We start from the raw sequence: 14,061 nt of genomic DNA, 5'->3' as shown, positions 1-14,061 counted from the left end.
GTTGGAGGAGCTTCCAAGAGCCCTTTGTTGACTCCCTCCCAAGAGCCCTGCGCTGTAGCCAGGAGCCCTTCACTGTAGTCGGAGGAGTACCACATTAAGACAGTAGCTGCCTAGCTATCAGACTGGCACAAGTTAGAAAGCCTGCGGTACCAAGCATTGGTGAGGGTGTGGGGAAGGGCCTTACGTGCACTGCTGGTGGGCTGTAAACTGACCACTTGGATGGCAGTTGGGAAAACCTGGCTCAGCTGAGAGCGTGTCCTCCACCACCAAAATTGCTCACCCAGGGATCAGCGCTGGCCACACTCCAGGCACGTGTATGAGTTGGTACACACAGCAGCTGTCACTGCAGCCATGCTTACAGTAGCAACAAGTAGCAGCCCAGCTATGTACCAGTAAGGTCACAGATAGATAAAAGGTGGAGTTTTCATAGAAATAAATACTATAAAGCAGTTAAAAAGAATAACCTAGATCTTTTTTTTTTTATATGTGTCTGAATGTGAATGGATGTCAAAGACCTAATGCAGAAGGAAGGAAGGTTCCACCTCCATGGATTAACAAACACACATACAATTCATAAATAAATATATGTGCATAAATGTATAAAATAGAAGGACGCATCAAAAAATCATGAAGGTAATTGCCACAGGGGAGGAGAAAGAGGGGGCTTGGACTGGAACCTTCAACTTGATGTCAAGTTGAGTCTTAATGGCCAGTCCCCAGGGTGGGGACACAGGTAGGTATTTATTTATCCTATCATTTGACTCTCCATACCTTTCTGAATGTTTTTAATTTTTCTGAAAACAAGTGGGTGGAAACTGAGTCCCTGGGGCAGATCTGCCATGGCTGGGGGCACCCCCAAAGGCATCCTGGGGAGTGGGGATCCAAGCCAGCGTGGGGAGCTGCCTACCCCTAGGAGCCCGCGCAGCTCGGATCGTCCTTGTGCAGAGTCCTGAGCTTAGTTTTTATGTGTGTGAGATGTGAGTAATGCATTAGGCAGGGGGAAAATGTCTTATCTGTATACAGCCTAGCTCGAAGAAGAGGGAGAAATAAGAGCAGCCAAATTGAAACCTTATTAAACAAAATTGGTTAGGTCTGATGGAGCCAAACCTAGACTGATCTTTAAAAGCTTATTTCATTTTTCCCCCTCCGGTCTGAACCTCTTTGAATTGAAGTAACTGATCCTGCTGTAAGCTTATTAGTGTCAAACCTTGTGTGTTTCTTTTCCTCTCCGATTTACATTTTATTAAGTAATGATAAAGTTGCAAGGCCCCGACCCTAGCCTTTGGCACTGCCAGGAGCTTCCAGGCTCATTAATGGAACAAAATGGATAATAGGGGTCCAATCTCATTATAGCCAGTACCATTATTACAGAAATCTCTGCACATCAGAGAGGCTGTGAAGCACAAGGCCATTACGCACTTCTTCCAAGCATCTGTTGATTCTGAAGAATGCCAGGAGGACCAGAACCGCTGCTCTGCATGACGGTGGGCTGTCAGGTGTCAGCTCAGTTCTTACCCTCAGAGGCCATGCAGCCAGAGGACTCGCTGTGTGCTAAGTGAGAGTTACCATGTTGAATTTTATTTCCTTTTATGCTCCACTGTAGATATATCTTTATGGCATGAAATAGTGAGAGAATATGGACTTTAATTGTCAGACAGATCTGGGTGCTTGGGACAAATGTCAACCTCTGGGGGCCTCAGTTTCCTTGTCTGTAAAGTGAGATCATCATTGGGCATCATAAAGGTTGTTAAGAGAATTAAAGGAAATCAGGTCGGTAAAGCTTGCTCACGTGGTAGGTTACAACAGGTTTGAGGTCCCCTTTTTCTTTACCACCTGTAGATCGGTCTCCATGATAAAACAATTAAATTTATCTGAGCATTAGCTGGGTACTTACTGTTCCATGCAAGGTGCTTTGGGGAGCAGAGATGAACAAATAATGATTCCCACCTCAAGTTTCTTACATTGGAGGTTTTCAGTAGCCTCAGAATGCACATAGTAAAGAGAGACCTGATAATTCTGGGCACAATATCATGTAGAATCCTCAGAGTGCTAGAAAACTAAATACATTACAGTTACTCAAAAGGCCAGAAAGAGCATTGGAGCCCATCAGGCCTGGGAGCAGACAGAGGGGATGTTTATTCATTCCATCCTCGGTTCAGTCAGCAAACACTTCCTGTGTGTCTGTCCTGTGCTGGCAAAACTATGCTCCCCAGAAACAGAAAACAGAAGTGGCTGAGAGGGAGGGAGGCAACTGAGAAGTCAAGTTGGAAAATGTCCCTTGCGGTTGGCAATCAGGAGACTGTGGCTGACCTGAGCCAGGGCAGCAGTAGTGACTTCAGGCAGGAGGAGATAGGGCCTGGGCATTGGACTCAGACACATCTGGGTTCAAATCCTGCCTTGGCCATACCTGAATCTCCATTAGGGCTCACATCACTGCTTCTCGGTGCTGAGATGAGACTTCAGTCCCATCACAGGAGGAAGTCCCTACCCAGGGCCTGGGTGGATCCCCTCTCCGGAGGCCTCCCTCTCTGCTCCTCCCCTGGACCACCTGTTGGGTTCAGGCCATGCAGCATCAATACTGCCCATCATCCAGAATCTATAAACATGGGTGGGCCCTTCCCTGACTCTGGCCCTGAAGAACCTGGCAGGGCAAGGTTGCTCACCCACAGCCCTAGCTGCCTCCACACCTGCTACTCAGCTGGCCAGTGGCCACACAGCATCAGGCCTGCCTTGTAGTCCCAGCCCTCATCTTATTATCCCAGGTTTCAACCTTATTCGCTTTGTGACCTTGCAGACATCAAAAACCTCTGTTTCTTCATCCATAAAATTGAATGTAAAAATACTGACCTACCTCATAGGGCTTTTATGAAGAATAACTGACCCAGATGATGGTAAAGCTCCTTTGTTAGTCAGAAAGGACCTAACTGCTTACCCAGCATGAACTTGAGTTTTAAAAATTGTTTGCCTGCTTGATGTATTCCTCTCTGCCTCCCTCCCTCCCTCCCAGTATCTGCCCCTTCTTCCTTCTCCAGTATGCTTAGTGAGAAGGACAGGAGGGATTCTGCAGCCAGCCTGTGGGGAGCTGAGCTTGAGGAAAGGGCCTAGGGAGCCTTCTGTCCCACTGACACAGTGTTCTGTAGCAATGCTCCTTGCCGCTCTGCCCATCCAGCCTTCTAACTGCTCACACCGCCAGGGAAGCTCGGTGCCCCTTGTCAGTGGGCCTCACTCAGCCCTGCTTTTGCCTATTGGGCAGGCTCCTTACCCTAGGGTTGCCTGGAGCCACTGACTGTTCAGCCAGCCTCAGGGGCTAGTTCTCATACTCCCATAGCTTGTATATATATCTCTATGGGCCTTGGTGGGTGTACATGTCCCAGATCCAGTGTGGGGCTCCCTGGGGCCAGGGACAGTGTTACATCCATTGTGGACTCTGTTTACTTATTCCTCAAATATCTACTGAATTCTCCTGAGACAGAACCATGGAGAAAACTAAGACCTCGTCCTCAAGCAGGTTACCCTCCAGTGCTGGAGTGACAGCCAGTAAACAACCGCACAGATAGTAGGTTAGGTGGTGACAAGTGCTATGAAGAAAAATAAAACAAGGAGAAGGAGATAGAGAATGATGGAGGAAGGGGGGACAGGGAGTGTCGTCTTTCATAGGGTGGTCCAGGATAGGCTCTGATAAAGTGACATTTGAGAAGAGACGTGAAGGAAATGAGGAGAGAGAAATCTGTGGAAGAGCATCCCAGTCAGAGGAACCGGCAAATGCAAAGGCCCTGGGGTAGGAGCATGCTTGGCGTGTTTAGGGAACAAGAGGCAAGAAGCTGCAAGTGACTGGTGTGATGTGAGTGAGGGTGAGGAGAGTAGCGAATTAAGTCAGAGAAATAGCAGAGGACTGGGTCATAGGGCCTGGTGGGTCACAGAAGGTATTTTAGCTTTTACAGCATGAGATGGGAAGTCACTGGGGAATTTGGAGAGACATTGCAATGTCAAGTCCTCCAGTGTTTCAACAGAATTACCCTAGCTGCTCAGTGGAGAACAGACTGCAGTGGGGAAGGTGTACTCATCAAAGCAAGGTGGTAGTTCGGCACAGGGTGTAGCTGGGGAAGAAGGGGGAAAGGTCTCTTTTGAAGGTAAAGCTGACTGCATTTCCTGGTGACTGGGATGTAGGTATGCGAGAGAGAAGAATCAAAGGTGAGGCCAAGGGTTTTCGCCTGAGTGGCTGGAAAACCTGGTGCAGCCATTGGTGAGGTGGAGAAAACTGCAGGAGAGGTGCATTTAGACACAGTGAGCTTGAAGTGTCTGGGAGACATCGAAGAAGCAGTTGGATATGTAAGTCTGTATTCCCCATGGCCCATCCTCGACCTCCCCTCTGGATGCAGACTTGTGGGTTTATCCGGCTGCATACTGACCCTTTCCACCTGGCTGTCTCAGACACATCTCCTCCCCTGATACCTGTTCCTCCCCTGTTCTTCCCCATCTTAGCAACATTACAACCCAGACAGTTCTTCAGACTAGAAACCTCAGAGTTCCCTCTTCCCTGTCACCAAAGCCCATCACCTCTACCGTCTCCAGCCTCACTTGACATCCACCTAGCCCTTTCCACTGTAGCCAGGCCCTTAAGCTTGCTGGGCCCTGCTCTCTGCCTGGAACCCTGCAGCCCCTCCCCATTCGTCTGCTCTCAGGGCAGGTGCTACCTCAGAGAAGCCTTCCCTGACCACCTAGGATGAATTAGGTCCCCGGTTATTCTCTTTCACAGCACCCAGTTCTCTTGTTCTCCCAGCACCTTCCCACAGTGTTGTAAACATCTCCCCACAACATTCACTAGTTGATGATTTCGTTAATGTCTCTTTCCCTGTAGGCAGTAGTAGACTCCATAGCATCCAAACTGTGTCTGTTGTGCTTGCCCAGGTATCACTCCAGGGCCTGGGCCTGGTACCTGGGAGAAACTTAATAAGTTTGTGTTGAGTGAGTGCATATATGTGTGTCTCAACCACTCAACACGGCCATGAGGAAGTATTTGGTGAGTGAATTGAATAAATGGATAGAGCCTCTCCAAGTTGGCTAGAAAGTCAATGGCTGTAAAGGAAAGCCTGTTTTTCCCAGTCTTCGCTTGGTAAAATTATCCACTTTTCTGTTTTGTGTGCGTGTGTGTGTGTGTGTGTGTGTGTGTGTATCAGGAATCAACTCCACGGCAACGGGCTTGAGTTTTTTTTTGGATGTGTCCTAAATGGGATCTTCTACTATACTATGTTGAAATATGCATGGTGACGCTGTCTGTGTGCTAGTGGGTGAGTGGTCCTGCAGTGCACCAAGTCACCCCAGCTGCGTCTTTATCTGCTTCACAATTTCCTGTTGCGGCCCTTAAAATCTTGATTTACACAGTTATTTGTCTTTCTGTTCTTCATGGTGCCCTCATAAGACATCCTTTATTATTTCAGTCCTAAGAACACGAGCCCGGTTGAAAGGAGAACATGCTTTGAATAAAGCCTACTTGGAGTGCAGCTGGATGGGGAGGAGGTGGGGCCGCTCTGAGCCTGGAAGGGAGCCTCATAAACACAAGAATCTTTTTCAAGTTCCGGCAGGTCTGGGATCTCAGTTGGGTGCTTTGCCAGGTGTGCTTTTGGCATGAGGGGCATTTCTCCTCAGGATCAGATGCACTCACTCGCTTCAGATGGGGTGGGTATTTAGCAGGGTCTGTTGTGAGGTGGGAAACCCTGGTGGTGTAGTGGTTAAATGCTACGGCTGCTAACCAAAGGGTCAGCAGTTCGAATCTGCCAGGTGCTCCTTGGAGACTCTATGGGGCAGTTCTACTCTGTCCTTTAGGGTCGTTATGAGTCAGAATCGACTTGACGGCACTGGGGTTGGTTTGGTTTTTTTGTTGTTGTTATGAGGTGGTTGGTTCACAATCCCTGTCTTGGAAGGCAGACACACATTTGATAGGAAAAATATAGAAACCTGACAGTGCCAAATGTTAGAGGTGATGTGCGTCCATGGGGTCTCTTCTTCCCTGTTGATGGAAGTGTACACTGGTAATTTGTCCAGTTAAGCCTCACGTAGTCCACGGCCCAGCAGGTCTACTCTGGGGCACGTCCTCAGGAACCCTCTGCACATGTGCATCAGGCAGGATTCTTGTATGAGCAGGAATTCCAGAACACTGGAAACAACCCAAGTGCACATTAGTAGGAGACTGAGTTGTGGTATGTGTGTATGTGCTGGATGGCATTGTCAGGGAGTGAGCTACAGGTACATACAACACGGAGAATTTTAGTATCGTAACTGGTATGATGCTCCTTCATAAAGTTCTGAAACTTGTAAAGGAAATTATTGATTAGGCAAGTGTACTACATATGTAGTAAGCTTTAAACCCACTGCCGTTGCGTCAATTCCAACTCATAGTGACCCCATAGGGTTTCCAAGGCTGCAAATCTCTATGGAAGCAGACTGCCCCATATTTCTGCCCCTGGTGGTTTCCAACCACTGGCCTTTTGGTTAGCAGTCAATTGCTTTAACCAATGTGCCCCCAGGGCTCCTTGGTAAGCCTCTACAGAGACATATATAAAGAAAGGGAATGCTGCATGCCAAACCCTGGATGGTGGTTACCTCTGGCTGGGGGCAGGTGAGGAGGAGCACAGAGGTAGATGCAGGTTGTTGGTAGTGGTTTAGTTCTTGGGGTGGCTGGTGGGTTTCTGGGTATTTATCATACTGTTATTTAAATCAGTAAATGAGGCAGGGACAGCCATGTAAACCAGCAGTTAGCAATTACAGCACCACATGGTAAGTGATGCTCAAAGAAATCTGAGGAGAATGGAAACAGCTCTGTCTGGAGTAGTTTGCCAGAAGGTGGTGAAACAGCAGGGGTGTTAGGGATGAGTGGAGATTTTCCAGGTGGAAGGAATTCCAGGTAGAAGGAACATCATGGGTAGAACACAGACACACATGGACTCCAGGGTGTTGCAGAAGCTGCCTGAGTCTCCTCTGGCTGTGGCTTAGATGGCTGATGGGCATGTTGAGTCAGAGACCGCTGCCAAGTTGGACTGAATGATGGAAGGCTGTAATAGAAGGCATGCTAGGGTGCTAGGACATGACCCTGTCAGCTGGAGTTTCTGAGCTGTCACCCCCCACCCCCCGCCACCTACCCATCTGTGGGTTCCCGTAGAATCTCAGTTTACAAAAGGATCTTCTTGCTTACAACTACTACAACCAAAAGGTTTGAAAGCAATGATGTAGAAAACAGGAGCCCACGTAGAATTTGATGCAGAATTTCATCATCAGATATGCATTTTAGAAAGCTGCCTGGAGGAAGGGGACCCGTGGGCTGGAGGCAAGGACAGGGCCAACAAGGCAGCGCGGCAGGCGCCTGGCAGGACAGGGGTCCGGTTCAGGCCCTGCTTCACTGGCACAGACACTTCCAGTGGGATGGTGTTCTCCGCTTACTCTCAGATGCCTTCCTAAAAATCTTATTTTCCTACTGCCTTACAGACCTTTTCAGAGATGTTTTATCTTTCTTTTTGATTGATCTTGGATGTGGCTTTTGACACCGCGCTTCTCACTTTCTCTGCTCCCTGACCTCTTGGTTAGGTAGTTAATGATCTTTAAACAAACACATGAATATTATGGCTCTCCAGGAAAGGTCCTGGACTCCTGGGCCATTAGCAGAGTCTTTGCCGTTACCCAGGGAGAGAATCTGTGTCTCACATCCCCAGACTTTCTGACACATGATGTGTGCAACCTAATGTCAGAGCTGTTTTCAGCTTGGCAACTTTTGACGGCACTTTCTCTGAAGTAGGTTACACATTTCCTTGCCTGATTAAACAAATGTGCGAACACAATTTTCATTTCACCTCAGAGACAGTGGGTCATAGTTAGGAACATTCGTTCATTTTGTGAACATTTATTAGGGTCTTTTCTGTGTCTGTTCCTAATTTACAAGCTGTGGGTACAGAATGTGCCCCCTTATAGTAGTCAGTGTGATCTTTAAAAATAAATAAGATCGGGTTACCCCTTTGCCTGAAACCCCCAGTGCCTCCCAATACTTAGTCTAAGGGCCTAACTCCTCACTGCAGTCTTCTGGCTATGTGGTTGGCCCTGCCCTAGCTGCTGGCCTGCCCCTGCTCCCGGACACGTCCTCCTCACCCTGCTCCAAAGCCTCTCTTTGTTTCTCAGACTCACTAAGCTTCTTCCCATTTAGGAGCCTTTGCACTTAAAGGCTCCACATTTAGGACTCCCTTTCCCCGGATCTCCACACAGCTGACTGCTTCTTGTCACCACGTCTTAGTGTAGACGTCCCCTCTGCAGAGAGGGCTCTCTACGACAGGCCCTAAGCTCCTGGGCCTACCCAGGGAGAAGGTCAGTGCCGTACCCCCAAACTTCCTAACAGATGATGCATGCCATCTAACATCAAAATTGCCCTTTGTTTAACCCTAACTACCCTATCTATCAAAGCCAGCCCTGCCCACCCCAGTCATTCTCAATCATGCATCCTTGTTTCTAGATGTTACATTCTTTGGGAACAGACTCACTCTGCCCCTACCCTAGAACAGTGTCTGGCCCCAGCAGCACTCAGTAGTGATGTGTGGAATGAGTGAATATAGGCCCTGCCCTTAGAGACTCACTGTCAGTGGGCAGGTAGACACAGAACAGACAGCAGCAGGGTGCAGGCTATGTGCAACCTGGGCTGAGGTACCACCAGGGATAGGGACAAACCCTGCCACGGGGGTCCGGGCAGGCTTTCTGGAGCAGTGATGCTGACCGAGGCTTTAGAAGACAGATGGATGTAGTTTGACAGGCTGAGTACAAGGAGGCCACACTGTGCAGGGGAACAAACGTACACAGGGGTCTAGAGGCGAAAGAATGCTGGAATGGTCAATGGAAAAAGAGAAGTCCGGTGGAATTGGAGCCCAGGGTGCGAGGAGGCAGGGCTGTGGGAAATAGAAGATGATGAGAACTAAGGTGGACCAGGGTGGGCTGCTGTGACCACTGCCCTTACCCCAGAAGAGGGTAGGACTTGGAGATTGAGGTCTGGCCCTGCATGGGTCTGGGCTTCGAGGGTAGAATCTCCCTTTGGGTTTTCAGGGTAGAGCTTACTCTGTGCAACGGAACCTGACTGGGCTTGCCCCAGAGCTCCCCTCGGCGGGCGTGCCCATTTCCCACGTCTCTCCTCTCTCGTCCCTTCAGGTGGTGAAGAAGGTGAAGTCAATGCAGATGTTCCACATGCCGGTCACCTCAGCCATGCAAGGAGACCGGCTGGGCATATGCGTGACCCAGTTTGACCCCAAGCTGCTGGAGCGCGGGCTAGTATGTGCCCCTGAGTCCCTGCACACCATCCATGCAGCCCTCATCTCCCTGGAGAAGATCCCGTATTTCCGGGGGCCCCTGCAGACCAAGGCCAAGTTCCACATCACAGTGGGCCACGAGACAGTCATGGGCCGGCTGATGTTCTTCAGCCCCGCCCCCGACCACTTTGACCACAAGCCCGTGCTGGATTCATTCGACTTCTCTCGGGAGTACCTCTTCCAGGAGCAGTTCCTGTGCAAGGACTCGGCCCCGGCAGATGGTGGCGAGGCCGACCAGCAGGCGGATCAGGCCACCAAAGGCCACTGCCCCCAGCAGCAGTGGGCCCTTGTGGAGTTTGAGAAGCCTGTCACCTGCCCTCGGCTCTGCCTGGTGATTGGCTCCAGGCTCGACACAGACATTCACTCGAACACCTGCCGGCTGGCCTTCCACGGCACCCTGCTGCACGGGCTGGAGGACAAGAACTACTCCGAGAGCGTCCTGCCCAGGCTACAGGTGTACAAGCTGAAGCACAGGCACGGCCTCGTGGAGCGGGTGAGCCCCTCCCACAGCCCTTTCTGTAGAGCTCAGGGGGCCCGGGCCCCACATGGCCTGGCACTCACATTGAGAGCCAGGAAGGCAGCTGGTCCCAACCCCACTCTCAGACCAGAAACTGAGGACGGGAGCGGCAAGGGGCCTGAGTTTTCTCGGCAAGTGCATCACAGGCACCTGCTCCCCCGAGCTGCCCCTGCCTTACCTGCCTGCAGAGTCAGGTGAGCAGAGCAGCCAGGTCTCCCACACAAGCCCATTTCAGAAGGCAGCATTTAGCACCTAGCCAGAAGCCGGTGGTGTTTATGGCGTCCTGAGCTTTGCATGGGAGACTGCGCCCTGTCCTGCAACTCCGGTGGCCAGGCCCTGCCCCCATGCCCTTGATGGGGGCCTGAGCCTCCATCAGGCCAGGTGGCAGTCCATGCCTACCCTGAGCCAGGCAACCAGGCCTGTGCTCAGCCTGAGGGATGGGGTATAAGGGTTAATGGTGGCAGGGGATGCCAGGAAGTAAGAGGTGGGAAGATAAAAGAAGAGGACAGAGTCAGAGGCCTAGGCCACCGGCTGTCCTGGGCAAGGTTGGGGTACTGATGTCTGCTTTTGCTGGGTGCAGGTCTGAGGATGTGGGTACACCTGTCTAGCTGACAGGCGTGCCTTGGGGTGGGTAGAATGCAGTGGTCTGGGAGCCTATGCAGGGTGCTGAAGCCTGAATTTTCTTCTTCCCTTGGGCCCTGGCTACCCACTGTCTGTTCATGCTGCTCAGAGTGGAAACCCATGCCTGCTGTTCTTCAACAAGTGGGTGGGTAGATGATGGGTGAACAGCTGTCCGCACCTTGCTGTCCCTTGTGGCTAGCTCCTGGGGTCAGGCCCATGCTCGTCAGCAAAGGCAGGTATCCCAGCACTTGTTGGGCTCCAGCTGACTCAGAGCTGGCAGTGCTGGTGATCCCCATGTGAGGCTGGGACTGCAGCCCTGACACTTCGGTCCTGAAGTTTATAGAAGACCCTCCTGCCCCTGCTCCTCACATGTGAATGACAGAGGGTACCCCTCCTGGCCCAGTTCTGCACCCGTGTCTGGCACAGCATCTGACACAAGCGGGTGCTCAGGAGGGCAGCCATGGTGCCAGGTGCTAGACAGCCTTGTGGCTTCCATCCCTCATCCTCACCTGCACCCCTTCCCTTTTCTGAGATCCATAGGGGTCTCCCCCCAGAATTCCTACCAAGCTTCTCCCTCCCTCCTTCCTCAGGAATTCTTCTTTTGGTACCCTCGTCTGCAGCTCCTTTTCTTCCTGGGTGCTCTAGGCTCCGTCCCTTCCCTCACCTGCCCTTATCCCGAACACACTGTCAGGTGGGGGATCGCCCTCAGATATGGAATTGGGAAGAAGCTGTTTCCTTCTCGCCCTTGCAGATCTGGAACTCAGAGCCAGGCCTCCCTGCCGTCCTCAGTTCCCAGGTGCTCACCTGCAGACCCAGTCTGGCCAGGTGCGCCACGGCCCAGCTGGGCCCCATGGTGCTGACTGCAAGTGACTGCCCCTCTGAGTGCTAGTATCCAGGGCCCCAGAGTTGCTATGAAGCTTCCAGGGCAGACCATGCCTGGCTCAGGGCTCAGCCAGCCCCCAAGATGTTTATTGAGGATGAAGTTGTTAAAGTATATGTCGCTAGTTTGTCTGATTTGATTTATTAGTGGTATTATAGAGTGTAATTATTCCACAATAAAATGTAGGTCCTATAGGAATATACCCTGAACACAGTCCCTAGTCTGATAGCCCACGCAGGCCTGTCCGTGGAGAATGGTGAGGATGGGCTGGGGGGAGCAAGTACACGTGTCACCTCAGTGATGAGGGCTGGGTGGGGTAAGGAGGGTATGCCACCAGTCTGGCCTTCGCAGGGGCCACCAGCCTTTTCCTGCTCAGTCCAGGATGGGGGAGTGGCAGGAGTGGAGGTAGATGCTCAAGAACTTCAGACTTCCAGTCAAGAAAGCCTTAAGCCCAAATCATACAGACAACACTGAGAAGATCCAGGCTCCCTCAATTCAGGCCTGCTTCATGGAAGAAATTGGCAGTGGGGGTAGGAGGGATCCTAAGAGCCAAGGCTTTGGTGGGGGAAAGGGGCTTCCTAAGGCTCCTATAAGGTTCCTGCATGGGTACCCAGGCTTGGGGCTCCCCCACTTCCAGCACCCCAGGGTTCCAGCTAAAGGGTGCCTGCCCTGATGCCCAAGGGCAGCTGTAGGCTGGGGCATCCATACCTGCAGCTCCCTCCACACACCAGCCTGTACTCCCCCTACCCCATTTGATGTGTTAATCACCTACTGGATGCCAGACATTGTTCTAGGTGCTTCACCTTTATTAACTAAATATACTTTTTGATCTTATAACAACTCTGAGTAAGTGAACTCTGAGGAGTAGGTGGTTATTTTTCCTACACACTTTTTTTTTTTCCGATTAAGTAGATGACTTACTTTCTCCTAAGGAGCCCTGGTGGGCATAGTGATTAAATGCTTGGCTGCTAACTAAAGCATCGGCAGTTTGAACCCACCAGTCACTCCACAGGAGAAAGATGTGGCAGTCTGCTTCTATAAAGATTTGAGCCTTGGAAACCCTATAGGACGGTTCTACTCTGCCCCATAGGTTCACTGTATGTTGAAATTGACTTGATGGCAACAAGTTTGGTTTATTACTGTAGAAGGAGCCCTGATGGGCAGTAGTTAAAGTGCTTGGCTGCTAACTGAAAGGTCAACAGTTTGAACACACCAACCACTCGGTGGAAGAAAGATGTGATAGTCTGCTGCCGAGTGGATTCCAACTCATGGTGACCCTATAGGATAGACTAGAACTGCCCAATAGCATTTTTCCAAGGAGTGGCTGATGGATTCGAACTGCCAGCCTCTTGGTTAGCAGCTGAGCTCTTCACCACTGTGTCACTAAGTCTCCTGAAAAGATTACAGCGTTGAAAACCATACGGGCCAGCTCTATTCTGTCCTATAGGGTTGCTATGAGTTGGAATCAACACAACAGCAACAGATTTGGTTTTGGTTTGGTTACTTCCTCCCAAAACCAAAAAGCACCAAACTTGTTGCCCTTGAGTCCATTCCAACTCATAGCAACCCTATAGGACAGAGTAAGACTGCCCAATAGAGTTTCCAAGGAGTGCCTGGTAGATTCGAACTGCCAACTTTTTGGTTAGCAGATATAGTGCTTAACCACTATGCCACCAGGGTTTCCCTTCCTCCTAAAGTTATGTATAAAACATTTGGACAAATTAATATATGCAGATGGTCAAAGAGGACAAAAAGGCACTCAACAAAAGCCAATTTCCTTCCTACTCTGATCCCAGGCCACCAGGCCCCCTCCCCAAAGGCTACCCAGAGAGGAAAGTGACTTACCCAGAGCCCTATGGTGAATAAAGTAAAGATTCAAACCCAGGATTGGCTGGAATCTGAGGCCTTGTTCTCTCTACTGTGTCTGGTGTTGAGAGGCATTCTGTATTCTTGAAAAGCCGACGTCTTCTTGGTGGGAGGCAGCTGCAAGGGCCTTCTCTTTTGCTTTCCTTTCTGGTCAAGTCAGCGAGGCATTGAACTTAACATCACACAGACTGGGTTCCAGCACTGGCTGTGCTGTGCTGTAGCTGTGCTCCTTGGGCAACCATTTTAATCTCAGGTTTCCTCATCCATTTGAGGGGCAAATAACTGACCTCATAAAATTGTTCCAAAAGAGCCACTATACCATGTGGTTTGATATATAAGAGATGACTAGCTCAGGTGATGCAAAGAAGGGCTCTGCCTACCCCAGGTAGACGTCCTAGGTGCTGCTTGTGTAGTGGTGGGCTGGACTTGTTCCATGGGCTGTCACTGTTTGCTTTGACCAGGTTCCCAATTGCCTAGTGGCTTTCAGTTCTGCTTGACTGACCATGAGCTCAGCTGTGATGAACAGAGGCCTTGTAGTAGGTGAGGCGATGTGCAGGCTCGGGACAGGGACAGGGTGATGAAGCGGGAGATCGTCCCCACTCACTTGGGCTGGCCATCCGAGCTCCCTGTGCCTGGGCCTCCTTCCCTGTGGAGGTTGTTACAGTCCCTGCACTGTACTGTTGAGATGAGGGTTACAATAGAATGACACATAAGGTTCTGAGGTCAGTGTTTAGCTCCTTCGAGGTGCTTATTGTTTTTATTGTTATTATTATTGTCAAGCTCTTAGAGTCAGAATAATAAATTCCTGGAGCTTGGGGCCAGAGTATATTTCTGCTCTTTTCCCC

At 50.6% G+C, this 14,061-nt stretch overlaps 1 protein-coding gene across 1 annotated transcript in view; it reads left to right on the top strand.

Moving 5' to 3' along the window:
- EEFSEC (eukaryotic elongation factor, selenocysteine-tRNA specific) overlaps positions 1-14,061 on the top strand; it is a 300,555-nt gene that overhangs the window by 223,745 nt on the left and 62,749 nt on the right. The window contains exon 5 of the mRNA XM_049863135.1: positions 9,175-9,825. Coding sequence (XP_049719092.1) covers positions 9,175-9,825 — 651 coding nt within the window. The remainder of the gene's footprint in view (positions 1-9,174; positions 9,826-14,061) is intronic.

The sequence above is a fragment of the Elephas maximus genome, chromosome 20 (genome assembly GCF_024166365.1).
Source record: "Elephas maximus indicus isolate mEleMax1 chromosome 20, mEleMax1 primary haplotype, whole genome shotgun sequence".
NCBI classification, from domain to species: Eukaryota; Metazoa; Chordata; class Mammalia; order Proboscidea; family Elephantidae; genus Elephas; species Elephas maximus.
The sequence above is the reverse complement of the archived record's forward strand: the minus strand, read 5'-3'. Positions and strand labels throughout refer to the sequence as shown.